This window comes from Anomaloglossus baeobatrachus, chromosome 3 (assembly GCF_048569485.1).
Source record: "Anomaloglossus baeobatrachus isolate aAnoBae1 chromosome 3, aAnoBae1.hap1, whole genome shotgun sequence".
In the NCBI taxonomy this organism is placed as follows: Eukaryota; Metazoa; Chordata; class Amphibia; order Anura; family Aromobatidae; genus Anomaloglossus; species Anomaloglossus baeobatrachus.
In genome coordinates this window covers 213,447,422-213,473,956 of record NC_134355.1, presented here as the reverse complement: position 1 = coordinate 213,473,956, position 26,535 = coordinate 213,447,422, and the positions used below count along the sequence as shown (strand labels likewise).

General features: G+C 46.2%; 1 protein-coding gene across 1 annotated transcript in view; it reads right to left on the bottom strand.

Moving 5' to 3' along the window:
- Positions 1-7,563: 7,563 nt before the first annotated feature.
- Positions 7,564-26,535, bottom strand: part of GGPS1 (geranylgeranyl diphosphate synthase 1) — a 104,637-nt gene continuing 85,665 nt past the window's right edge. The window contains exons 2-4 of the mRNA XM_075338201.1: positions 19,609-19,706; positions 10,255-10,325; positions 7,564-8,436 (exon numbers count right to left, since the gene is read on the bottom strand). Of these exons, the coding sequence (XP_075194316.1) occupies positions 7,678-8,436; positions 10,255-10,325; positions 19,609-19,669 (891 nt within the window). The 5' untranslated portion in view covers positions 19,670-19,706 and the 3' untranslated portion in view covers positions 7,564-7,677. The remainder of the gene's footprint in view (positions 8,437-10,254; positions 10,326-19,608; positions 19,707-26,535) is intronic.

The following is a 26,535-nucleotide window of genomic DNA, read 5'->3' as shown; positions in this document are numbered from 1 at the left end:
AGTGCTTCCTCCGCCCTTACACACATACTCCAGTACCAGGTCAGTCTGTATGGCCACACTTTGTTTAGCCGCTTGGGCTGCAATCGCATGTTTTAATTGTCTGTAGTGGAGCCAGCCGGACGCCGGTAACTGAAACTCACTCTGTAACTGCGGGAACGATTTCACAATTCCTCCGTCCAATATCTGATGCATGTATATTACACCCTTGCGTCTCCACTCCTCAATATTCCCCATTTTCTGAATCTCCGGGAGATTACTGTTATCCCAGATAGGTGTAAACTTGGTTAACCGGGTCACCCCTCTCACCCTTTTCAGCCTATCCCAGGTCTTATTTATAAGTGCCATTGTAGGAGATGTTCTACCCAGGAGCCCCACCGCACCATCCTCTAGTCCCATTACCAATGGACTTCTACCCACTATGTATTCCAGTACTTCTTTAATGCCCCCATCTTTCTCTCGATCAGACCAACCCCTGAGGTGTTGACATTGCGCCGCTATATAATACAATTCCGGATTTGGGATTGCTAGACCCCCCTCATCCTTCGGCCTTTGTAAAGTCTCTAATCGCACCCTAGGCTGCTTTTTACCCCACACCAGGTCCCTAAACAGCGAGTTTATCCCTTTAAATCTTTTCCTTGAAATACAAACAGGGGCATTGTGCAGTATGTATAGGAGTTTAGGCATTACTACCATCTTTAGTAAATTAACCCTTCCAACAACTGACAAATGTAGCTTGTTCCAGGCATCCACCTTGGTTCTCAATTTTTTAAGGAGCGGCCATAAGTTCACCTGTATGTATTTTTCTACTGGCAGAGATATCTGGATACCTAGATATTTAAATTCGTCCACATTCTTCAATTTGTTAGCCCCAGTATCCTCATTTGTCCAGGCTACTTCCCCATCCACCTTAAAGAGGCTCGATTTAGACCAATTAATGGTCAGTCCCGAAACTTCTCCAAATTTCTCTATTATCTGCATGGCATGATCCAATGAGGCTGATGGATCCCCCAAGAAAAGTAATAAATCGTCAGCATAAAGAGCTATTTTCTCCTCTAAATGCCCATACTTAAATCCATGGATCTCCTTTGTTTTCCTAATGGCCGCCGCCAGAGGCTCTATTGCAATAGCAAATAGGAGCGGCGATAGTGGGCAGCCCTGTCTCGTTCCCCGGTGCAACTCAAACGCTGAGGAGGTCATACCGTTAACTCTAACTTTAGCAGTAGGCCTATTATACAACAGCTGCACCCACTTTACAAACCGTGGGCCAAAACCCATATGCTGCAACACTTTCCACAGATACCCCCACTCAACACTATCGAACGCTTTCTGGGCATCTAACGAAGCGATCACCCTCCGGCCAGGGTTGTCAGGCGGCAACTGTAGATTAAGGTACAATCTCCTGATATTAGCAGCTGTCGACCTATTGGCCATGAACCCTGATTGGTCCATATGGATTAGGTTAGATATAACTCCAGTCAGCCGGTTTGACAACACCTTAGCCAGAAGCTTCACGTCCGCTGTTAATAACGAGATGGGTCTATATGAGTCTGGAAGCCTCGGATTTTTATCCTCCTTAGGAATTACTACTATTATTGCTTCTCTCATAGATTCAGGCAATACACCTTCCCCCTCCGCCACCTCAAAGAGTTTCAATAGTTTGGGTAATAGGATTTCTTCTAACTGTTTATAAATTTCAACTGGTAGCCCGTCTGCTCCCGGTGCCTTGTCATTGCTCATGCCATGCAGAGCGCCCTCCAGTTCATCAATAGTAATAGGTGACTCCAGTTTATCTCTATCCACCACAGACAACACAGGAAGCTCACCTCGCTCAAGAAATGAGTCCACCTCTTCCACCCTCATCTCTCCGCTAGAAGAATATAGCGTGCGATAGAAATCTTTAAAGACCTCAAGGATCGCCTCAACCTCAGTGACCTGTTTCCCCTCCACCGTGTCCATACCATGCACAAATGAACTACTCCTTTGAGCTGCAGCTATGACCGATAATAGATGACCAACTTTTTCCCCCTCCTCATAAAAATGCAATTTTTGGAATGCCTGCTTCCTTACCGCCTTCTCCAAAAGCATCTTATTAACCTGTTCATGCGCCTGCCTAAGATTTTGCTTCGCGTCCGTAGTAGTACTCCGGATTGCTTCCAGCTCTGCCTTATCTAAGGCCTCCAGCCTATCTTTCTCATCCTGCCTCGTCTGTGTTTTACGTTTACAGATATCCCTGAACAGGAGCCCCCTGAGGTATGCCTTCATCGCATCCCATACCACCAGCGGACCAGTGCTACCCTCGTTGTGGATAAAGAAATCCCCAAGATCCCGTTCTATATTCCCCATATTAATATGACGGATCCATGCTGGATGAAGCTTCCACTCTCCCCTCCTTCCCCCTGTCAGGGTTCCCCGTCGTATGGACACTAGAATTGGGCTATGATCTGAAATCACTCTTGTCAGATATTGCACGTCACTTATCATTGCATCCATCAGATCACTAGCTAGAGCCATGTCAATGCGGGACAGAGTGTTATGTGAAGCCGAATAACAAGAGAAGCAGGATACCCTCCCATTCCTCACTCGCCAGGCATCCACCATTCCAAGTTCCCCAATAAGAGTGCCAAACGAAGTCATACAACTATCCTGAATACCTGGAGGTCTACTACTCCTATCCCAGTACAGGTCTATCACATTATTGAAGTCCCCCACCAGTAAAAAAGGGATTACTCCCCCCTTCTCAGAGAACTCCCTTATCTCCCTTAGTTTGGTGCACTTATATGGAGGTGGTATATATATTGCAGCTATACACATGAGTCTGCCAAATATTTTACACTTGACGGCCACACACTGTCCCTCTTTATCCACATACACTTCTATCTCTTCATATTGCACAGAGTTATGGATCAGCAGTGATACACCCCTTGCATAGTTGGAAAAGGTGGAGTGATAGGCCTTCTGCACCCATCTCCTATTTAAAACATGTGTTGTCTCCTTTGTTAGATGCGTTTCTAGTAGACATATTACTGACGGGTTCTGGTCTTGAACATATTTAATTATTGCCGCTCTCCTAGACCTATCTGATAACCCTCTAATATTCCAACTCAACACCTTAATTCTATCCCCCATTATCCCACCCAGTAAAACCATCAAACCTTGTAGTATCTCCCCATGCTGCCTCTACCCTACCCCTTTCCCCCCTCCCCCCCTGCTCCCCTCCCCTCCTACTCCCCACCACTTCCTGTTTTCGAGTACTCCCGTGAAGCATCGGGTTTTCCAAACCTGGTCCATAATCCCTACTAAATTCCCCCCTACCTCCCTCGCCTTCCCCTCTTAGACACATTTTAAAACTCGTCCCTTTTCCAACAATTCTCCACTCCCCCCCTTTCTATGTATAATCATATTCCACTCAACCAATATAACAGTAAAATGGCGAACAGTAATTAAACTGGAATCTCAAATTGTAAATACCCCCACCGCGCCAAATTAGGCAGTCCCCATGTCCTGCGAAGCTCACATCAAACCCTTCGCATTCCCCCTGCATACTACCTCAATCCCAAAGGGAAGGAGAAAAAAAAAAAAAAAAAGAAAAAACAAGAAGGGTCCCCTGTAAGCTCCTAAGGATGTTGTAGAGCCTCAGCCGGCCTTCTCCAACACACTGCAGATTCAGACAGTCAGCTCATTCCTTCAAACGGATCCGCTTTTCGTTTGCGTCCAACCACTGCATGGCTTCCTCTGGAGTTGTAAAAAAGTGCACCCGCTCCAACGCCGTCACTCTTAGCTTTGCCGGGAACATCATTGAGTATTGCACCCCCATCTCTCGCAGGCGCCTCTTTACTCCTGTAAAAGTCATACGTAGCTTTTGAACAGAAATGGAGTAGTCCGGGTATATGGAAATTCTCTGGCCGTCAATCATAAGATCCTCCATGTCTCTTGCCTTTCGCAGTATAGTGTCCCTGTCTCTGTAGTTGAGGAGCTTGGCTAGCATAGTGCGAGGGCCCCTGCCTGCTGGTTGTGGCTGCATCGGGACTCTGTGTGCACGTTCCACAGCATAGAGCTTGGATAAGACATTAGCACCCATTTTCCCCCTGAGCCAGTCTTCTACATATTCAGTGGGGTTTCTTCCTTCCGCTTTCTCAGGGATGCCGACAATTCGGATGTTATTTCTTCTAGAGCGGTTCTCTAAATCATCATTTTTTGCCGTGATTTCAGCTATCTGCTGTGCAAATGTTTTTTCAGACTTTTGTAGTTTTGTAATATGATCCTCTATTATCCCCACTCTCTCCTCTACAGCCGTTGTTCTCAGGTCTGCTTTCTTGAGGTCTTTCTTAATGTCAGCAACCTCTGCCTGTAATCCCTTAACTTGCTTCGTCAGGGAAGTCAGAGCCGCTTTACAAAAAGACACCACTGCAAAAATGTCCTTTAAAGTGGGGTTTTCTGGAGCCTGGTCTGCACTATGTGCTTCCTCTACTTCTCCTGTCTTATCTTGCTGCTGTTCACCATCCCCCATCTCATCAGAGCTGGCATTGTCTTCTCCCTCCTCACCTCTGTTATCTGTATGCTGAAGTGATTTCTCTGAAGTCCGGGCAAATTTCTCTAGCCTTGCCGCGACCTGCATCCTCTCCTGACAGGCTGCATTCACTTTCTCAGCTTCCTGCCTTATCATGGCACCATCCTGAGAGCTGGGGACTTTCCCGCCTCCATTATCTTTTTGCCTGTGACGGACCATGGCACCTCTCTGCATCCACCAGACTCACTCCAGATAAGTCCTCACCACCTTATCTTCCTGACAGCCGGCTGAGGCAGTGATAACAGCGGTATTCAGGGATTTATCAAGGGAGTTTGCAGGAGAGCTCCACAAACACGTCTCTTCACATTGCCGTCCAGGCCACGCCCCAGCAAATTGATTTTCAAGCATCATTTTGTCTCAGACTTTCATCTTTGAGTGTGCCCGAGTTAACCTCTTTGTATACTGTGACATTTTTCCTCGGTGCACCTATCATACCAACAGTGAGCCAGACTTTATTATTTTCTATAACTGGGGTTAGTGATGTCACGGCATCTACACAGATACCCGACATCACCAACCCAGTCAGTAATAGAAAAAAATAAAGACAAAAAAAATTATTTGAAAAAACACTCCCCAACACATTCCCTCTTTCACCAATTTATTGAAAATAAACACATTCCGGTCGCTGTAATCCATTTTGGAGGTCCCACGACAACTCTGGACCTTCTAGAATATGGGGGGCACATTCAGGGAACGTATCCCCCATTTTCTGGAAGAGCAAGCTCTCCATGAGCAGTGTGGGTACAGTAATCTGAGAATACTGCACTCACACTGCCCCGGTTCAACCTAGGGCAGAGTGACCTGCAGTAACCTCATTCCAGAATATGAGGGACTCGCTCAGAGAACGTACCCCCCATTTTCTAGAACAGCAGGCCCTCCATGTCAGGAGTGTGGCTGCAGATTACTGCACTCACGCTCCCCCGGTCCACAGTACAGCAGCATGAGCAGCAGCGAGGTCAGCGTCCCTGCTTGCAAGGATCCAGCTGACAGCCGCTGTCTGCGCATGCGCCGCCAGCTTTCCAGAAGGAGGTGGAGTGATCGCGGGGACCGGAGCAGCCACCAGGTACCGGGGGAAGACCGGGGGCTGACGGCGGGAGACCTGGCAGGACCTGGGGACGACTTTTCTGTCGCATGTGATGTGTCACATGCGACAGAAATGAGAGCAGGATGAATGCGGACGCGCGCTATTGTGCGCGCCGCCATTTTGCATGCTCCGGAGGGGGGAAGGGGGGCAGCTCTGGAGAACCGGAGGGGGCTCCGGGGGACCAGAGAGCTCCGGTGTCCTGGAGGAGGGCTCAGGGAGAGGACATTTCCCTCTGATCTGAAATGTTTGATCACTTCAGATCGGAAGGAAATGAATGCAGAGCCGGCAGCGGCGGCAGTTTTCGGTGCGCTTCGGCGCCATTTTGAATGTTCCGGAGGGGGGGTAGGCGGGTGGGGGGACTCTCCAGTATCGGGGGCCTTGGGGTTTATATTTCTTTCTCATCTGACATGTTTGATCACGTCAAATGAAAAAGAAATCCGTTTTACCAGCCATTTCTTTTTTATGTAATCGTTGGTATACTGTGTATACCGGCGATCACATTATCGGGGTCCAAAAAAACCACCCCGATTCATAATCTGGGGGGTCTCAGCTACTCCCGTTAGTTGAAACCCCAGAGATTTTCCGTTGCTGGGGGGGCGCTACAGGCTTTTTTCGGACCGACGCTTTAAAGCGGCAGAACAGAATAAGTACCCTGTTTTTCCGCCGCTTTAAGTCGTACGGCCGTCGTTATGAGGTTAAAGAAGGTGCAAAAGAATACAAACAAACATTTTCAGGCATAGGATTTAAAGAAAAAAAAATAAATTTAAAACAGATGTTTCAATTATTTAATAATTATTTATTTTTTTTACAGGAATGGCAATTATATAGTTTAGGCCTTAAATGTAAATGCAGCAAAACCTCTGAAATAGGCTACCCCATTTATCTAGCCAGATTTTCAATTAATATATCTCTATTTTGGCATTGCCAGAGGTTTCCCTGGAATACTACAGTGGGATATACACTACCTCACAAAAAGTTAGGGATATTTTGACTTTGGGGTGAAATTTCAGGATAATCCTAAAATGTACTCTAACCTTTTCTGGTGAACTTAATGTGACTTTTTCTAAACCTTTGACTGCACATGTCCAACTGTTCAGTGTTTCAGTAATTTTTCCACAACTTGCTGTTCTCTAACAAGGCGCTTAATGGCAAAATTCAAAAACAGGCGTTTGATCCATGAATCACCCAATAAAAATGTGCCAGCTTATCGAGGTCGCATCATTAGGGAATGGCTGCTGGAGACGGTGATATCTCGAATGGAAAGGCCTGCAGTTTCTCCCGACCTGAATCCCATAGAAAACCTATGGGATCAGATGAGTTGCCGTGTAGAGGCTCATATCTCTGTACCCTAAAAACTCAATGACCTGAGGGACGCCTTTCAAGAACAGAGGGATGCCATGCCTCAGCAGATAACTTGACTTGTGAACAGAATGAGATGCCGTTGTCAAGCCTTAGGGCTGTTTCACACATCCGGCTTTTCACCGGATTGCCGGATCCGGCGCACTCCAGTACAGTGTAATGGCAGCGCGACAAGCTCTGGTCATATGACAGCATGTGACCCGGACGTTGCTGCCATTGTACTGTATCACACTATACTGGAGTGCGTCGGATCTGGTGAAAAGCCGGATGTGTGAAACGGCCCTTAACTGATCCTCAAGGACACATGACAAGTTGAGACAGTGACCTTTTTTTTCAGGGGGTGGACAGTGGGGAGAGGGTGTGTGTTAATTACCCACCCCTGTTGGCTTTTGTTTCAATAAATTGTTTGAGATGAGAAAAATCATCTTTGCATGCCGCCACGCTTCCATGAATAAATATCACTGTTGCGTGGAGCCTTTACATTTTAAATAAAGCCAAAATATCCCTACCATTGTGAGTAATGTAAGTGGAGGTAAAAATGATGAAATTTAGATTGTAAATATTCTATGGGCAGTTTTTTTAATTTGTAATTTTACAATACAGAAAAAAATAGCATATCGTGTCAAGCCACACTATTTGTATTATTAATATAAGCAGTTTGTTATAACTACGATGGATTTTTATACATACTGCTAAGTTGTTCTATTATTGAAACTAACTCAGGGTTTCCTCCTAGAGATCGGATTTGTCCATAGGCTTCAGCTTCTAACTCTCTTAAGGTTTGCTTTGTATATTCAAAAGAGCCCACCTTTTCAAGATAGTGAACACAGTATTTTTTGATGTCTACATTCTCTGTCCTCTGTCGCAATATATTTTGAACCTGAGTGCTTTCAGGCCTTGACCAAATAGCATGAATTGTAGGAAAAGAAAACTTGCCTTCTGTCAAATCTTCACAAAAACTTTTGTTTTCACTATACTCTTTGGAGTGTAAATTTGCATAATCATCTCTGATTTGAAAGAAAAGTCCAAGAGTATTTAACAATGGCTTTAAATCTTTGTCATATGAAGAAAACAACTGCATTAAACCAATAGCTAATCCAAAGAGACCGCCAGTTTTCTGCAGCACCATCGCTTTATATTCTGCTTCTGTTGGACATGTATATGCATCTCTCCAGTAAATGTCTAAGCCTTGGCCACGATGAAGTTCAAGTAATTGTTGGGTAAACACATGGACAGCTTGTGGATGATTAAGAGTTAAAACTTTTTCCAAACCAAGAAAGTAAACATAATTGGCAGAATTAATAACAGATGGAACACCGTAGATGCTATGCGCAACTGGAAAACCCCGACGGAGCTTGGAGTTGTCTTCAATGTCATCAATAAGTAGACTGGCATTGTGCAACATCTCTGTAACTTCAATGATTACCTAGCAATGAAAGGAAAAAAAAAATATTCAAAAGACAAATAAAAACCCAGCCCTGTTATCCATTTACTATGGTCTATGACAAGGGTGGGGAACCTCCGGCCCACGGGCCGTATACGGCCCGCCATGCCCTTTTATGCGGACCCCGGGCAGATTCCCGGGGGAGGCAGTACTCGAGCCGCCACCTCCATCTTGTGGGCCGCCGGCCCTTTAAATTCGCACATATGCTGTTACCAATGCGTTCTCTTGCTGGCCAGTGCCAGCGAGAGAGGACTTACTTTGTGGGCGGGTTTAGTGCTCTGCCCCCCGGCCCTCTGAGCTGCGTGCCCGACCCCCGGCCCCCGGAGCTGCATGTTCGGTGCCTGCTCTCTGATGCTGTGAGTCCAGCGCTGCTGTGTGACCAGCGCCATCCCTCTGCTGCTGCGTGCTCTGCCGAGTGCTTTGTGGCCCCCCTCCCCTCAGTGCTGTGTGCCCCCCCAATGCTGTGTATCACCCCAGGTTTGTGTGTCCCTCCCCCCCACTGATGACAGGGCTCCACAAGTGATATCTGTGCCCCCCCAGTGGTGCCTGCGCCCCAGCCCCTCGTGTGTGGTGCCTGCGCCCCAGCCCCTCGTGTGTGGTGCCTGCGCCCCAGCCCCTCTTGAGAGGTGCCTGCGCCCCAGCCCCTCTTGTGATGTGCATGTCCCCAGCGTCTCCCGTGACTTATACATCACAAGAGGGGCTGGGGGCACATACATCACAAGAGGGGCTGGGGGCACATACATCACAAGAGGGGCTGGGGGCACATACATCACAAGAGGGGCTGGGGGCACATACATCACAAGAGGGGCAGGGGCACATACATCACAAGAGGGGCTGGAGGCATACACATCACAAGAGGGGCTGGAGGCATACACATCACAAGAGGGGCTGGAGGCATACACATCACAAGAGGGGCTGGAGGCATACACATCACAAGAGGAGCTGGGGGCATATACATCACAGGAGGGACTGGGGGCATATACATCACAGGAGGGACTGGGGGCATATACATCACAGGAGGGACTAGGGGCATATACATCACAGGAGGGACTGGGGGCATATACATCACAAGAGTAGCTGGGGGCATATACATCACAAGAGGAGCTGGGGGCATATACATGTCCCCAGCCCCTTGTGTGATATATGTGTCTTAAATGTCTCCTGTGATGTATATACAGCAGTCCCAGTGTCTCCTATGTGTTATATGTGCCTCCAGTGTCTCCTGTGATGTATATACAGCGTCTGTTATGTGATGTATATGATTTACCAATCTTATCACAAAGAGTTGACTGTGCTCCAGAGCCAGACAAAAATGAAATAGCAGCTGTGAGAAGAAACATCATTAGGATCATCAAACATCACAGCCGCACCAAAGAGAAGCAGCTCCAGCCGCCACAGTAGGGATGAGTTAATTAATTGTTTGACAAAATATAGCAGGGTCATTTTCACATTGATAATTTAGTGCAGTCCCCAAAGGGTGGTAGAAATTTCCAAATGGCCCACGGCAGAAAAAAGGTTCCCCACCCCTGGTCTATGGACTCATGCTCTCAAACAATCAGTATGGAAAAATGCATTACATTTTTCAGTACTTGAATCAGAGGATTGAACCTCCTTAGCATAAACATTCTCCCACTACCAAAGACGCTGGAAAAAAAACCTTTTTTAGTAGAATACCCTCTGGCTGTCATGGTTTGCGCTTAGGCAGTCACTGTCTGCAGCGATTCAAGCCTCCTCCTATGCTGCACAGTTTAAGTATTTCTCTGGTGATTTACTCAAACATATCTCAAAGTAAATCAATACCTGTGTTTTATCTTCTGGAACATTTAACCAGTGGTTGAAAGCCTGAGACAACTTTGTCCTGATCTGTTTACCTGGGAAAAAATAAAACATTTTTATCATAGCGCACTCCTTTTACCGTGTTTCCCCGATAGTAAGACACCCCCGATTGTAAGACGTAGTGGGGGTTTTGGGGGGGTCGGCTAATGTAAGACGTACCCCGAAAGTAAGACATAGTAAACGGAAAGCGTTATTTATTTATTTATTTTTTTTCTTCTTTACAGTACCGGCTGAGCGCCCAGCTGAGCGCCCTGACATGCCGGCGGCCGATCGCTCAGCTGAGAGCCGTCACATGCTGGCGGTCGGGTGCCCAGCCGAGCGCCCTGACACGCCGGCGGCCGAGCGCTCAGCTGAGTGCTCTGACATGCCGGCGGCCGAGTGCCCAGCTGAGTTCCGTCACATGCCGGCGGTCAGGCGCCCAGCCGAGCGCCCTGACACGCCGGCGGCCGAGCGCCCAGTTCTTCTTTACAGTACCGGCCGAGCGCCCAGCTGAGCGCCCTGAGATGCCGGCGGCCGAGCGCCCAGCTGAGCGCCCTGACATGCCGGTGGCCGAGCGCTCAGCTGAGAGCCATCACATGCCGGCGGCCGAGCGCCCAGCTAAGCGCCCTGACATGCCGGCAGCCGAGCGCTCAGCTGAGCGCCCTGACATGCCGGCGGCTGAGCGCCCATCTGAGAGCCGTCACATGCCGGCGGTCGGGCGCCCAGCCGAGCGCCCTGACATGCCGGCGGCTGAGAGCCGTCACATGCCGGCGGTCGGGCGCCCAGCCGAGCGCCCTGACACGCCGGCGGCCGAGCGCTCAGCTGAGTGCCCTGACATGCCGGCGGCCGAGCGCCCAGCTGATTGCCCTGACATGCTGGCGGCCGAGCTCCCAGTTGAGCGCCCTGACATGCCGGCGGCCGAGCGCTGAGCTGAGAGCTGTCACATGCCGGCGGTCGGGCGCTCAGCCGAACGCTGGGCCACCGAGAAATGTTGCAGTAATGTTGTCTGTGGTCAATCAGGCCATCAGGACCACGGACAACATACAAAAACACGCAGCCTCAGTGCCCTCATGTGCAGCAATCGCGCCAAGTCCCCATACGGTACATTGCATGGAGACTTGCTGCGATTGCTGTGGGATTTTTTTTCAAATATAAGACATACCCCGAAAGTAAGACATAGTGGGACTTTTGGGGGTAAAAAGAATGTAAGACACTGTCTTACTTTCGGGGAAACAAGGTAGCTCACCCCGTAAACTTGAGTAAATGTTACTGTAGTTTGCATAAATACAACCACTGATCACCTTTTCCGCTATCCAGCACTATTACAGTCTTAGGCCTTGTGCGCACTAGGCGTTTTTGCCGCGTTTTTAGCGGCGTTTTTTACCGCGTTTTTGTGCTGAAAATGCAGTGACATTGCTTCCCCAGCAATGGCTATGGGTTTTCATAAGTGCTGTCCGCACACAGCGTTTTTTTGTAGCTGCGTTTTTGTGGTGACCACAAAAATGCAGCATGTCAATTATTTCTGCGTTTTTCACTGCGTTTTTCACCCATTGAGTTCAATGAGATGTTCAACAACGCAATGAAAAACGCATATAGCCGCGTTTCTATGACTAAAAACACAGCTATAAACGCAAGGGGTGGGTACTACAGTGACGTGTACAGGAAGAGGATTCCTTCTGTTGGTAAACACAGAAGCATGAATCCTCCCGGTACCGTCACCGCTGCGTCCACAACCCGCCCGGTGCCATGTCAGCTCCGTGCGGCGCCATGTCTGGGCGGGAGGTGGAGGCAGCGGCGAAAACAAAAGTGAACAGTAGAAAAAAAAAAAAAATGTCATATATACTCACCTGTCTGCAGGGTCCCGGTGCGATGCCCGCTCCCAGCTCCTGTCTCGGTGCCGCCGCTCTGGCTGTGTGCAGTCTCCCCAGGGCAGGACCTTGCTTGCAGGACCTGGCGGTGGATCACCTGATGCAGTCACCTGACGCATCAGCTGATCGTAGTCTCGCCGGCTTTTTCGCGCCCGGCTATCAGCTGATCCTGCCGTCAGGGGACTTAATCAGCTGATTACCGGCAGCTCCTGCAGCGATGGGACAGGATCAGACTCTCATCCGATCGCTGCAGGAGCTGCCGGTAATCAGCACAGCACATAAGTGAGTATTATTTTTTTTTGCACTGATGCTTCAGCTGATTGTATAAATCGGCTTTTATACAATCAGCTGATGTGTGATGTGATTCGCGTAGTTTAACCTGACACATCATCTGATCGCTTTGCCTTCCAGCAAACCGATCAGATGATATTGGATCCGGATTGGACGGCGCGGGACCCTTGACCCAGGATTACTACGGAGAGGGGTTCTTTATTTCAATAAAGATGGAGTCACTAATTGTGTTGTGTTTTATTTCTAATAAAAATATTTTTCTGTGTGTTGTGTTTTTTTTTTTTCATCATTACTAGAAATTCATGGTGGCCATGTCTAATATTGGCGTGACACCATGAATTTCGGGCTTAGGGCTAGCTGATAATATATAGCTATCCCTAACTCCATTATTACCCAGCTAGCCACCCGGCATCAGGGCAGCTGGAAGAGTTGGATACAGCGCCAGAAGATGGCGCTTCTATGAAAGCGCCATTTTCTGGGGTGGCTGCGGACTGCAATTCGCAGTGGGGGTGCCCAGAAAGCTTGGGCACCCTGCACTGTGGATTCCAATCCCCAGCTGCCTAGTTGTACCCGGCTGGACTCAAAAATTAGGCGAAGCTCACGTCATTTTTTTTTTTTAATTATTTCATGAAATTCATGAAATAATTAAAAAAAAAGGGCTTCTCTATATTTTTGGTTCCCAGCCGGGTACAAATAGGCAGCTGGGGGTTGGGGGGCAGCCCGTACCTGCCTGCTGTACCCGGCTAGCATACAAAAATATGGCGAAGCCCATGTCATTTTTTTTTCTTTTTGGGCAAAAAACTGCATACAATCCTGGATGGAGGATGCTGAGCCTTGTAGTTCTGCAGCTGCTGTCTGCTCTCCTGCATACACTAGTGAATGGAGGATGCTGAGCCTTGTAGTTCTGCAGCTGCTGTCTGCTCTCCTGCATACACTAGTGAATGGAGGATGCTGAGCCTTGTAGTTCTGCAGCTGCTGTCTGCTCTCCTGCATACACTAGTTCTGCAGCTGTCTGCTCTCCTGCATACAATGAACATTTTGAAGAAGGAAATGACATCAGACCTTTTTTTTTCCATCAACAACCTTTAATGGCATTGTGCACTGATTAAAAACGCAGTGAGCAAAAACGCAGCAAAAAACGCACCAAATCGCGGCAAAAACGCGTGCGTTTTTGTCGCGTTTTTTGAGACAAAAACGCACATAAAAACGCAGCGTGAAAAAAACGCCTAGTGCGCACATACCCTTATTGAGTCACATGATGGCAATTTAAGTTCTGCAGATCACATTGTGCTCTGCATGATCCAGGATTTCACATTGTAAGGCTATGAAGAGTAGAGTTCAGCGCGGTTCGCGGTTCTCCAGTTCGCGGCTCGAGTGATTTTGGGGGCTGTTCTAGATCGAACTAGAACTCGAGCTTTTTGCTAAAGCTCGATAGTTCTAGATACGTTCGAGAACGGTTCTAGCAGCAAAAAGACAAGCTAATTACTAGCTGGCTTTCCGCTGTAATAGTGTAAGTCACTCTGTGACTCACACTATTATGAAATTTCAGCGTATAGTGTGCGGGAAAAGCGCATTCAGATCACTGCTGTTTGGATAATGGCGATCGCCATTTTTTTTTTTGTCTTCCTTCCCTAAGCACGCGCGTGTAGTGGAGCGGGCCAGCATGTCAGCCAATCCCAGACACACACACAGCTAAGTGGACTTTTAGCCAGAGAAGCAACGGCATGTGTGATAGGATGTCCATGTCACATGTCCATGCATTATAAAAACGGACATTTTCCTCCAGCACGCCATTATCTGCCTTCTGCGTCTTGGTGTCAGTCACCGCTGGCGGAGCTCCTGTCTCCGATACTGCTGTGTACGCTCTATACACAGCACTATACAGAATAGGGATAGAAGTTTCTATTAGTCCTTGTAAGGGCTAATACCGGCAGGGTCAGAGCCCTAGGTGACAGTCAGGTCCGTGAAAACAGATTTTAACAGCTACACAAGATGACAGCGTCTGTGTAGCTAAGGTCAGGGATTTCTTCGCTGCATTTCCCCATTAGGAGGGATAGAAAGGGAGGCTTCCTTTCCTCTACCCAGACCCACAACCCTGCCACTGTACCCTCTTGCCCTTTGCACGCTCAAACTCATTGTTACTAAGCCATTATACTAGCAAACACTGAGGAAACTTAGTGGCATCCTAAAAGTGGCTGTTGGACTTCCATTAGTGTCCCACTGTTGCAAATCTATGTGCAGCACCTCTGCATTGCACACTCAAACTCATTGTTACTAAGCCATTCTAATAGCAAACTGTGCTGCCAGTTTAAGGGCCGTAGTTGCATTGTCAGGGATAGTTATTGTTGTTTATTCTGTTAATAAAGATAGACCACCGCTGCAATCTACACCACCTCTCAATTTTTACTACCACATTTTAAGTGCACAATCTTGTCACAATCAAAATGAGTGGCAAAATGACAGATGCTGGTGGAAAGGGGAAGAGGCGTGTTGGAAAAGGAAAAAAAGGGTTTGTCCATGGGGAAGGTGGCAAAGCTCCATTAACATCTGCTGAAGATAGACCATCTTCCAGCAAAAGTAAGATGTCTACTACTTACCGTGGACAATCCGATGTGCTCCCTTTTTTACGGACACGAACAACTGGAACAAAGGTAGATGATGGCCAAAAAAAGAAAAATACTTGAATGGATCTCAAGTGGTCCAACAAGTGCCCTCTCCGCCACCTCAACTATCGCATCCAAAAAACACCAGTCCTCTGAGTTGTCATCCCAATCACACTTGCTTTCTCCCAGCACTGAAGTCTCCATCCGCCCTGCACAGTATGGTGGAACTGAGATGGCTGAGTCTGCAGAGCTGTTCAGTCACACTATAGCCTGGGAATCAGAGGTCTGCTCCCAAGCTACAGTGAGTACAGACCAGGAAATGGTCTGCAGTGATGCCCAGAACCTTTGTGACTCAGATTCAGGCCGTGAGGACCAAGTTTCTGAGCATAATGTTGACCCTTATTCACAAACTGAAACACCTGTTGTAATAGACAATGAGGAACATACCGATGACGATGAGACGCAGATACCAGATTGGGATGACAACTTAAATATTCGGTCAGGGCAAGAAGAGGCTCAGTCTGAGGGTGAGGTGAGTGCAAACAACAAATGATGAGGAAGTTCTAGATCCCACCTACTGTCAACCCACAGTCAGGCCCTCGAGGAGGTCAACAGAGACGGTGGAGGAGGATGCAACTGACGACGAAGTTACCTTGCGCCTTCCTGGACAGAGTCGGAGTACTGGTAGCACATCTACAACTGCATCCTCAGCCACCACTCTGCCTCTGAGCACTAGTCGGGGTGGATCAGCAGGTCGCATGCCCTCTAAGCCTTGCCTAGCCTGGTCCTTTTTTGACATAGCAAAAGATCGCCCAAATCATGTGATATGTAAAATTTGTCGTGATTCTGTTAGTAGAGGGCAAAACCTCAGCAGTTTGACAACTTCTTCCATGAATCGTCACATGAATAAATATCATATGTGCCAGTGGGAGCTCACCGTGCTGCAATGCGGCCTAGCGGAGCGAACCATCCACCGCCTGCCCCTTCCAGTGCATCCGCACGCTCTTCATCTTCTAGGACTGTGGGGACAGCTGTCACACCTGGTTTTCCACACACAACTTCCACCACTGTAACCGCAACAGGCAGTTTGCTTGGTAGGTCGTCAGTTGGTTTGGAAGGGGAAACAAGTGCGTGTGTACAGCTCTCTCAGACATCGATAGCACCAACGTGGATGAAGGCAACATCATGTCTACGCCTGTACTTTCCTCACAAACCTGCATTTTTCCAGGGACACCCTACTCACCACCATCTACACACAGCAGCCAGATCTCTGTCCCTCAGATGTGGACAAATAAAAGGCCATTTCCTGCGACCCATGACAAAGCTAAGAGGTTGAATTTATCCCTCTGTAAGCTCTTGGCTACCAAAATGCTGCCTTTCCGCCTAGTGGACACACAGGATTTTAGAGACCTTATGTCTGTCGCTGTGCCCCAGTACCAGATGCCCAGTCGCCACTACTTCTCTAAGAAAGGTGTGCCTGCGCTACACCAGCATGTCGCACACAACATCACCGCTTCCTTGAGAAACTCTGTGTGTCAACGGGTGCATTTCACCACTGATACTTGGACCAGTAAGCATGGACAGGGACGTTATATGTCGCTGACTGGGCACTGGGTAACTATGGTGATAGATGGTGAAGGGTCTGCTGCACAAGTCTTGCCGTCCCCACGACTTGTGTGTCAATTCTCTGTCTGTCCAAGTTCCTCCACTGCTTCTGCCTCCTCCACCTCATCTGGGTCCTCCACCTCCGCCCCCAGCCTGCCTGGTCAGGCCACCAGCGTTCTCACTGCGCAGAAGGAATCACGCACCCCTCATTACTATGCTGGCAGCAGAGCACAACGGCATCAGGCGGTCTTTAGCTTGACATGTCTTGGAAATAGGAGTCACACAGAGGCTGAGTTGTGGGCAGCTCTGGAGACTGAGTTTAATAAATGGTTGTCTCCACTCAACCTGCAGCCTGGTAAGGCCGTGTGTGACAATGCTGCAAACCTGGGTGCGGCCCTTCGCCTGGGCAAGGTGACACACGTGCCTTGTATGGCTCACGTGTTGAACCTTGTTGTCCAGCAATTTTTAACACACTATCCCGGCCTAGATGGCCTTCTGAACAGGGCACGAAAACTGTCTGCTCACTTCCGCCGTTCAACCACCGCTGCTGAGCGACTTGCATTGCTCCAGAAGTCTTTCGGCCTGCCGGTTCATCGCCTGAAATGCGATGTGGCGACACGCTGGAATTCGACTCTCCACATGTTACAGCGACTGTGGCAGCACCGCCGAGCCCTGGTGCAATACGTTATGACGTATAGCCTGGGCCAAAGAGATGCAGAGGTGGGGCAGATCACCCTGATGGAGTGGTCTCAGATCAAGGACCTATGCACCCTTCTGCACAGTTTCGACATGGCGACGAAAAATGTTTAGCGCTGACAATGCCATTATCAGCATGACAATTCCAGTCATTTACATGCTGGAGCATACGCTAAACACTATTCGGAGTGAGGGGGTGGGACAACAGGAAGGGGAGGAACTACAGGAGGATTCATATGCGCAAGACACAACAATATCACCAAGGTCCAGACGTTCATCATCACCAACGCGGCAGGCATGGGACCATGGGGGACAGGGATCAACAAGGGCGCATGGTAGCAGGCGAAATGTTAAGGAAGGTGCAGGAGAACATGAAGAAATGGAGGACAAACTGTCCATGGACATGGAAGACTCAGCGGATGAGGGAGACCTTGGTCAAATTTCAGTTGAAAGAGGTTGGGGGGAGATGTCAGAGGAAGAAAGAACGGTTAGCACCTCTATGCCACAAACACAGCGTGGACTTGGTCCGCATGGCTGCGCAAGACACATGAGTGCCTTCTTGCTGCACTACCTCCAACATGACCCTCGTATTGTCAAAATTAGAAGTGATGATGACTACTGGCTTGCCACACTATTAGATCCCCGGTACAAGTCCAAATTTTGTGACATAATTCCAGCCATAAAAAGGGACGCACGTATGCAGGAGTATCAGCAGAAGCTGTTACTCTATCTTAGCTCGGCTTTTCCACCAAACAACCGTGCAGGTGCAGAGAGTGAATCTCCCAGTTTTAACTTGACAAACATGGGACGGTCTCGTCATCTTCAACAGTCTACCTGTACCAGTAGCACCGTATCTGGTGCTGGTAACAGCAATTTTATTGAATCTTTTCATGATTTTTTTAGACCCTCCTTTGCAAGGCCACCAGAGACAACAAGTCTGACACATAGTCGACGGCTGGAGAGGATGATACAGGAGTATCTCCAAATGAACATCGATGCCATTACTTTGCAAATGGAGCCTTGCTCATTTTGGGCTTAAAATCTTGAAAAATGGCCAGAGCTCTCCACTTACGCCTTGGAGATTTTGTCGTGTCCAGCTGCCAGCGTTGTCTCTGAACGCGTCTTCAGTGCTGCTGGGTGTGTGCTGACAGATAAGCGCACGCGTCTGTCCAGTGACAATGTGAACAGACTAACGGTCATCAAAATGAACAAGTCATGGATCCACAAGGAATTTACTACCCCTGTGTCATCCCGGGGAGAGTAAATGCTTGTGTATTTTGAATGTGCTTGATGCAAATCTAGCTGTGAAGTGTACAACTAGGGCACAAGTGCTGCCACTGAAGGGGTGGGTGTGTGTGTGTGTGGCCCAATTTTTGGAAAAAAGGGAGACTCCGCTTGGAGTCACCTTGCGGTGTTTTACATGATTTTAGAAGGGCGTGCCATGCCTATATCTGTGTCTCCTCCTCTTTTTCCTTGTCCAGCTCTTTTGTTTTCGCATGAGTATATGTCCTTGTCACTTTCCCATGTGTTTGTGTTGTGTTGTGAAGTTGTTTGTCACCTTTTGGACACCTTTGAGGGTGTTTTCTAGGTGTTTTTATGCGTTTGTGATTGCCTGCCATTGTTTCCTATGCGGTTCGAGTGGTTCGTCGAACGTTCGCCGAACCGAACTCGAACGGGACCTCCGTTCGACGAACCGAACTCAAGCCGAACCACGGCCGGTTCGCTCATCTCTAATGAAGAGTCACAACGAGGCTCTATAGGCTTGCACTGGAGAAAGCAAACCCGTGTCACACAGAGCATAGAGTGATCTGAAAAACCTGAATTGCCATGACATAACCCAGAAGAGGAACGGAGCGACACCAGATACCGGAGCAGCAAGTATATTAACACACTGGCACTACACCAACTTTTACACAGGTTTAGGGGGGTGGGGTCAGTTTCAGAATGCTTTATTAAACGGTACCCATAAAGCATTTGATAACTATTGGCTGAATGCTTATTTGGTAGATAGCGATCCTCCAGAAACCCAAAACACAGGTGAAAGCTTGGCATACCCATTTTATGGCCGGCTGATCCAGCTAAAAAAAAAAAAATTAAATAAAAAAAAAATAAAAAAATTTAGAGGATTCGGACAAATTTTATCTAATGAGTATGCAGGTCTTAAAATGTAAAAATGAAATACTTTGGAGGCGCACATCCACCAAATTTGCAGCAGAATAAAATATACATGAACTATGAAAGCAATAACTGCAAAAGACGTGAACACAGAAAAATACCTGGCAGTTGAAGCAAGTATTTATAAGGTTCTAGTAGGATTCTTTCAGAGGAGCTGGCCATCTTTTCTTGTTATGTCCTGAGAAATGTGTGAAGCCAACTAAAAAAAAAAAAAAAAAAAATTAGAAAACAAGCAGTTTTGGTAAATCCTCTCCCGAAAAGCAGAAATAATTAGAGATTAGCCACGGTATAAAATATGAGCAGTGGCTACCACTTTCAATTTAAAGGGAACCTGTCAGCAGATTTGTGGACTATATGCTGCGGTATAACGTAAAAAGCTGGACCGCCCCTAGGTGAGTATTAAAGTGTTTTTTACATTCTACACAACAGCTTGGGCTCATATATAGCATTCTGGAATGCTGTATATAAGAGCTCACTGTTGGTGGCCCCAGCTTATAGTTGCCAAATCTGGTGACAGGTTCCCTTGAAGCCTCATTTATACATCCATGTCAGTGTTTTGCATCAGTGTGACGTGCCCATTTTACCATCAGTGGCTTTCACGTATGGCTAATTAAGGACTTTGTGTCAGAGCCAATTTTAACCTTAGGGCAGAGTCACAAGTCTCGCATTGCACTCGGCCCTATTTAAGTTACTGCTGCAGCTCAAATCAGCGAGTTGTTCCTCAGCCCTAGACAAACTGTGTGGAAAAAAAAAAAAAAAAAAAAAAATCACAGCATGCTGAAATTGCGTGCGAGAGCTGTGTCACTTGCACTGATACAAGTCTATGGGTGCGAGAGAAACAATGCTATTGGTGGCAGTTTGGAGTACAAAACATTTTGGATCAGTTCACATTTATCCTGTGTTCTATGCTGAGCACTTACATATTTCGGAGATGTAGCTGGAACCTCTGACGGATCCATTCAGTAATGAAGTGATGTGTTAAAGAGGCCTTATTCCGGACTCTGTTTGGCCTCTGTTCAGCGGTGTTTGTCTTTTCAAAAGGTGAACAAAACTGTTAATGACTACACTTTTGTACATGCCTACAAAGAGTAAAAAGGATGCACACCGCCGAACCGCAGGCCAAAACGTGAGGTCAAAGTGATTCTGCCTCATGAATTTTCTGTTGTAAAAAATGTGATTCAGACAAAATTCCCAAGTAAGTGCTCAGTATAGAGCACAGGATAAATGTGACCCACGCTGTTCTGGAATCTTTGGGAGACAGAATAAGCGAAATCAAAAGTAGATGAACAATTGGCTTTCTTTTTTTACATTGTCCACCTTGTGGTAAAAGTATAGAATTAGGCAGCTTTATTACTCAGGTTAGTATGATTACAAAGATACCAGATTTATATAGGCTATTTTAGGTTTGGCCACTAGCACACTAAAAACACTTTTTGAAGGCTATGTGTTTGTTTGTTTTTTACGACAGTCATTTGAGGGCTTGGTTTTTGCGGGATGAGTTGGAGATTTTAATGGTACCATTTTGGGAAACATTTTCTTAATTGCATTCTATTCTGCCTTTTGTGAGACAGAATCAAGTAGAAACAGCTAGGATAGAAATACACACACACACACACACACACACACACACACACACACACACTAGCTGTAGTCACCCGGGCATTGCCTGTCTCTGTCTCTCTCCCAATCTCTGTATGTGTCGGTCTCTTTGCCAGGGCGGTCTCTCTGTCTGTCTGTCTCTATCCGTCTCACCACTGACATCTTATTACCTAACAGTTAACTAAACAGTTTATTTTGTTCCTATAGCAACCACTGACAGTTGCTATTAATAGCTTGTAGCTCCCACCTCTATTCAGTTTAATGGAGGCAGTATTTTGGAGATTAACTGTAAAGGGCGGGGTTAAATTTTCCCGTCAGAACATAGTCTATGACGTTCTCTGAGTCACATGAGGTGTCTGTGCAAAATTTCGTGATTGTAAATGTGACGGTGCAAATTCCGTTAGCGGACATACACATACATACACTGATATCTATATCTATATAAATAATACTAGCTGTACTACCCGGCTTTGCCCGGGTTAAATAACTGCTGTTAACAAAATAGAATGTATTAACAAAAATGTATTCTGCACACAAAAACAACAAAACAAATAGATAGAAATGTAAGTATTAAAAGGCAGAAATTAACCTTTGTTGAATTGGTCGGTGGTTGACCTCCACCTTGCTATGCACCCCAATTTGGGATGTATTCCATCTGTATAGATTTTGGCGTTTGGTGACTGTTCACATAGGGTCATCAGGCTTTGTCCACAGGCTATATATATACTTCATGCAGCATTTGCTTGGACCTGTCCCGCCCACAGCCATGACTCAGTCATGGGTACGGGACTGCAATAGACCAGGTGAGTGCTGCTGAGAGCAGTTCTGCTATTTATATGTGAGGCCGCATGGCACATTTTATAAAAATATTTTAGTGTAGGACTGCTTCAAATGAGATTTGCCGTGACGTGGCGAAGCAGCTCAAGAAATTGCAATTTTTTGCCAAAAATCTCAAAAAAAAAAAAAAAAAAAATTTTTATAATGCAGTTTGGAATATTTGATGCCTTAGTGCACATTGGTGCTGGCTCTTTGTTGTTTCTTTGTTGAATTGGTCGGTGGTTGACCTCCACCTTGCTATGCACCCCAATTTGGGATGTATTCCATCTGTATAGATTTTGGCGTTTGGTGACTGTTCACATAGGGTCATCAGGCTTTGTCCACAGGCTATATATATACTTCATGCAGCATTTGCTTGGACCTGTCCCGCCCACAGCCATGACTCAGTCATGGGTACGGGACTGCAATAGACCAGGTGAGTGCTGCTGAGAGCAGTTCTGCTATTTATATGTGAGGCCGCATGGCACATTTTATAAAAATATTTTAGTGTAGGACTGCTTCAAATGAGATTTGCCGTGACGTGGCGAAGCAGCTCAAGAAATTGCAATTTTTTGCCAAAAATCTCAAAAAAAAAAAAAAAAAAAAAAAAATTTTTATAATGCAGTTTGGAATATTTGATGCCTTAGTGCACATTGGTGCTGGCTCTTTGTTGTTTCTTTGTTGAATTGGTCGGTGGTTGACCTCCACCTTGCTATGCACCCCAATTTGGGATGTATTCCATCTGTATAGATTTTGGCGTTTGGTGACTGTTCACATAGGGTCATCAGGCTTTGTCCACAGGCTATATATATATACTTCATGCAGCATTTGCTTGGACCTGTCCCGCCCACAGCCATGACTCAGTCATGGGTACGGGACTGCAATAGACCAGGTGAGTGCTGCTGAGAGCAGTTCTGCTATTTATATGTGAGGCCGCATGGCACATTTTATAAAAATATTTTAGTGTAGGACTGCTTCAAATGAGATTTGCCGTGACGTGGCGAAGCAGCTCAAGAAATTGCAATTTTTTGCCAAAAATCTCAAAAAAAAAAAAAAAAAAAAAAAAAAAAAAAAAAAAAAAAAAAAAAAAAAAAAAAAAAAAAATTTTTATAATGCAGTTTGGAATATTTGATGCCTTAGTGCACATTGGTGCTGGCTCTTTGTTGTTTCTTTGTTGAATTGGTCGGTGGTTGACCTCCACCTTGCTATGCACCCCAATTTGGGATGTATTCCATCTGTATAGATTTTGGCGTTTGGTGACTGTTCACATAGGGTCATCAGGCTTTGTCCACAGGCTATATATATACTTCATGCAGCATTTGCTTGGACCTGTCCCGCCCACAGCCATGACTCAGTCATGGGTACGGGACTGCAATAGACCAGGTGAGTGCTGCTGAGAGCAGTTCTGCTATTTATATGTGAGGCCGCATGGCACATTTTATAAAAATATTTTAGTGTAGGACTGCTTCAAATGAGATTTGCCGTGACGTGGCGAAGCAGCTCAAGAAATTGCAATTTTTTGCCAAAAATCTCAAAAAAAAAAAAAAAAAAAAAAAAAAAAAAAAAAAAAAAAAAAAAAAAAAAAAAAAAAAAAAAAAAAAAAAAAATTTTTATAATGCAGTTTGGAATATTTGATGCCCTAGTGCACATTGGTGCTGGCTCTTTGTTGTTTCTTTGTTGAATTGGTCGGTGGTTGACCTCCACCTTGCTATGCACCCCAATTTGGGATGTATTCCATCTGTATAGATTTTGGCGTTTGGTGACTGTTCACATAGGGTCATCAGGCTTTGTCCACAGGCTATATATATACTTCATGCAGCATTTGCTTGGACCTGTCCCGCCCACAGCCATGACTCAGTCATGGGTACGGGACTGCAATAGACCAGGTGAGTGCTGCTGAGAGCAGTTCTGCTATTTATATGTGAGGCCGCATGGCACATTTTATAAAAATATTTTAGTGTAGGACTGCTTCAAATGAGATTTGCCGTGACGTGGCGAAGCAGCTCAAGAAATTGCAATTTTTTGCCAAAAATCTCAAAAAAAAAAAAAAAATTTTTATAATGCAGTTTGGAATATTTGATGCCTTAGTGCACATTGGTGCTGGCTCTTTGTTGTTTCTTTGTTGAATTGGTCGGTGGTTGACCTCCACCTTGCTATGCACCCCAATTTGGGATGTATTCCATCTGTATAGATTTTGGCGTTTGGTGACTGTTCACATAGGGTCATCAGGCTTTGTCCACAGGCTATATATATACTTCATGCAGCATTTGCTTGGACCTGTCCCGCCCACAGCCATGACTCAGTCATGGGTACGGGACTGCAATAGACCAGGTGAGTGCTGCTGAGAGCAGTTCTGCTATTTATATGTGAGGCCGCATGGCACATTTTATAAAAATATTTTAGTGTAGGACTGCTTCAAATGAGATTTGCCGTGACGTGGCGAAGCAGCTCAAGAAATTGCAATTTTTTGCCAAAAATCTCAAAAAAAAAAAAAAAAAAAAATTTTTATAATGCAGTTTGGAATATTTGATGCCTTAGTGCACATTGGTGCTGGCTCTTTGTTGTTTCTTTGTTGAATTGGTCGGTGGTTGACCTCCACCTTGCTATGCACCCCAATTTGGGATGTATTCCATCTGTATAGATTTTGGCGTTTGGTGACTGTTCACATAGGGTCATCAGGCTTTGTCCACAGGCTATATATATACTTCATGCAGCATTTGCTTGGACCTGTCCCGCCCACAGCCATGACTCAGTCATGGGTACGGGACTGCAATAGACCAGGTGAGTGCTGCTGAGAGCAGTTCTGCTATTTATATGTGAGGCCGCATGGCACATTTTATAAAAATATTTTAGTGTAGGACTGCTTCAAATGAGATTTGCCGTGACGTGGCGAAGCAGCTCAAGAAATTGCAATTTTTTGCCAAAAATCTCAAAAAAAAAAAAAAAAAAAAAATTTTTATAATGCAGTTTGGAATATTTGATGCCTTAGTGCACATTGGTGCTGGCTCTTTGTTGTTTCTTTGTTGAATTGGTCGGTGGTTGACCTCCACCTTGCTATGCACCCCAATTTGGGATGTATTCCATCTGTATAGATTTTGGCGTTTGGTGACTGTTCACATAGGGTCATCAGGCTTTGTCCACAGGCTATATATATACTTCATGCAGCATTTGCTTGGACCTGTCCCGCCCACAGCCATGACTCAGTCATGGGTACGGGACTGCAATAGACCAGGTGAGTGCTGCTGAGAGCAGTTCTGCTATTTATATGTGAGGCCGCATGGCACATTTTATAAAAATATTTTAGTGTAGGACTGCTTCAAATGAGATTTGCCGTGACGTGGCGAAGCAGCTCAAGAAATTGCAATTTTTTGCCAAAAATCTCAAAAAAAAAAAAAAAAAAATTTTTATAATGCAGTTTGGAATATTTGATGCCTTAGTGCACATTGGTGCTGGCTCTTTGTTGTTTCTTTGTTGAATTGGTCGGTGGTTGACCTCCACCTTGCTATGCACCCCAATTTGGGATGTATTCCATCTGTATAGATTTTGGCGTTTGGTGACTGTTCACATAGGGTCATCAGGCTTTGTCCACAGGCTATATATATACTTCATGCAGCATTTGCTTGGACCTGTCCCGCCCACAGCCATGACTCAGTCATGGGTACGGGACTGCAATAGACCAGGTGAGTGCTGCTGAGAGCAGTTCTGCTATTTATATGTGAGGCCGCATGGCACATTTTATAAAAATATTTTAGTGTAGGACTGCTTCAAATGAGATTTGCCGTGACGTGGCGAAGCAGCTCAAGAAATTGCAATTTTTTGCCAAAAATCTCAAAAAAAAAAAAAAAAAATTTTTATAATGCAGTTTGGAATATTTGATGCCTTAGTGCACATTGGTGCTGGCTCTTTGTTGTTTCTTTGTTGAATTGGTCGGTGGTTGACCTCCACCTTGCTATGCACCCCAATTTGGGATGTATTCCATCTGTATAGATTTTGGCGTTTGGTGACTGTTCACATAGGGTCATCAGGCTTTGTCCACAGGCTATATATATACTTCATGCAGCATTTGCTTGGACCTGTCCCGCCCACAGCCATGACTCAGTCATGGGTACGGGACTGCAATAGACCAGGTGAGTGCTGCTGAGAGCAGTTCTGCTATTTATATGTGAGGCCGCATGGCACATTTTATAAAAATATTTTAGTGTAGGACTGCTTCAAATGAGATTTGCCGTGACGTGGCGAAGCAGCTCAAGAAATTGCAATTTTTTGCCAAAAATCTCAAAAAAAAAAAAAAAAAATTTTTATAATGCAGTTTGGAATATTTGATGCCTTAGTGCACATTGGTGCTGGCTCTTTGTTGTTTCTTTGTTGAATTGGTCGGTGGTTGACCTCCACCTTGCTATGCACCCCAATTTGGGATGTATTCCATCTGTATAGATTTTGGCGTTTGGTGACTGTTCACATAGGGTCATCAGGCTTTGTCCACAGGCTATATATATACTTCATGCAGCATTTGCTTGAACCTGTCCCGCCCACAGCCATGACTCAGTCATGGGTACGGGACTGCAATAGACCAGGTGAGTGCTGCTGAGAGCAGTTCTGCTATTTATATGTGA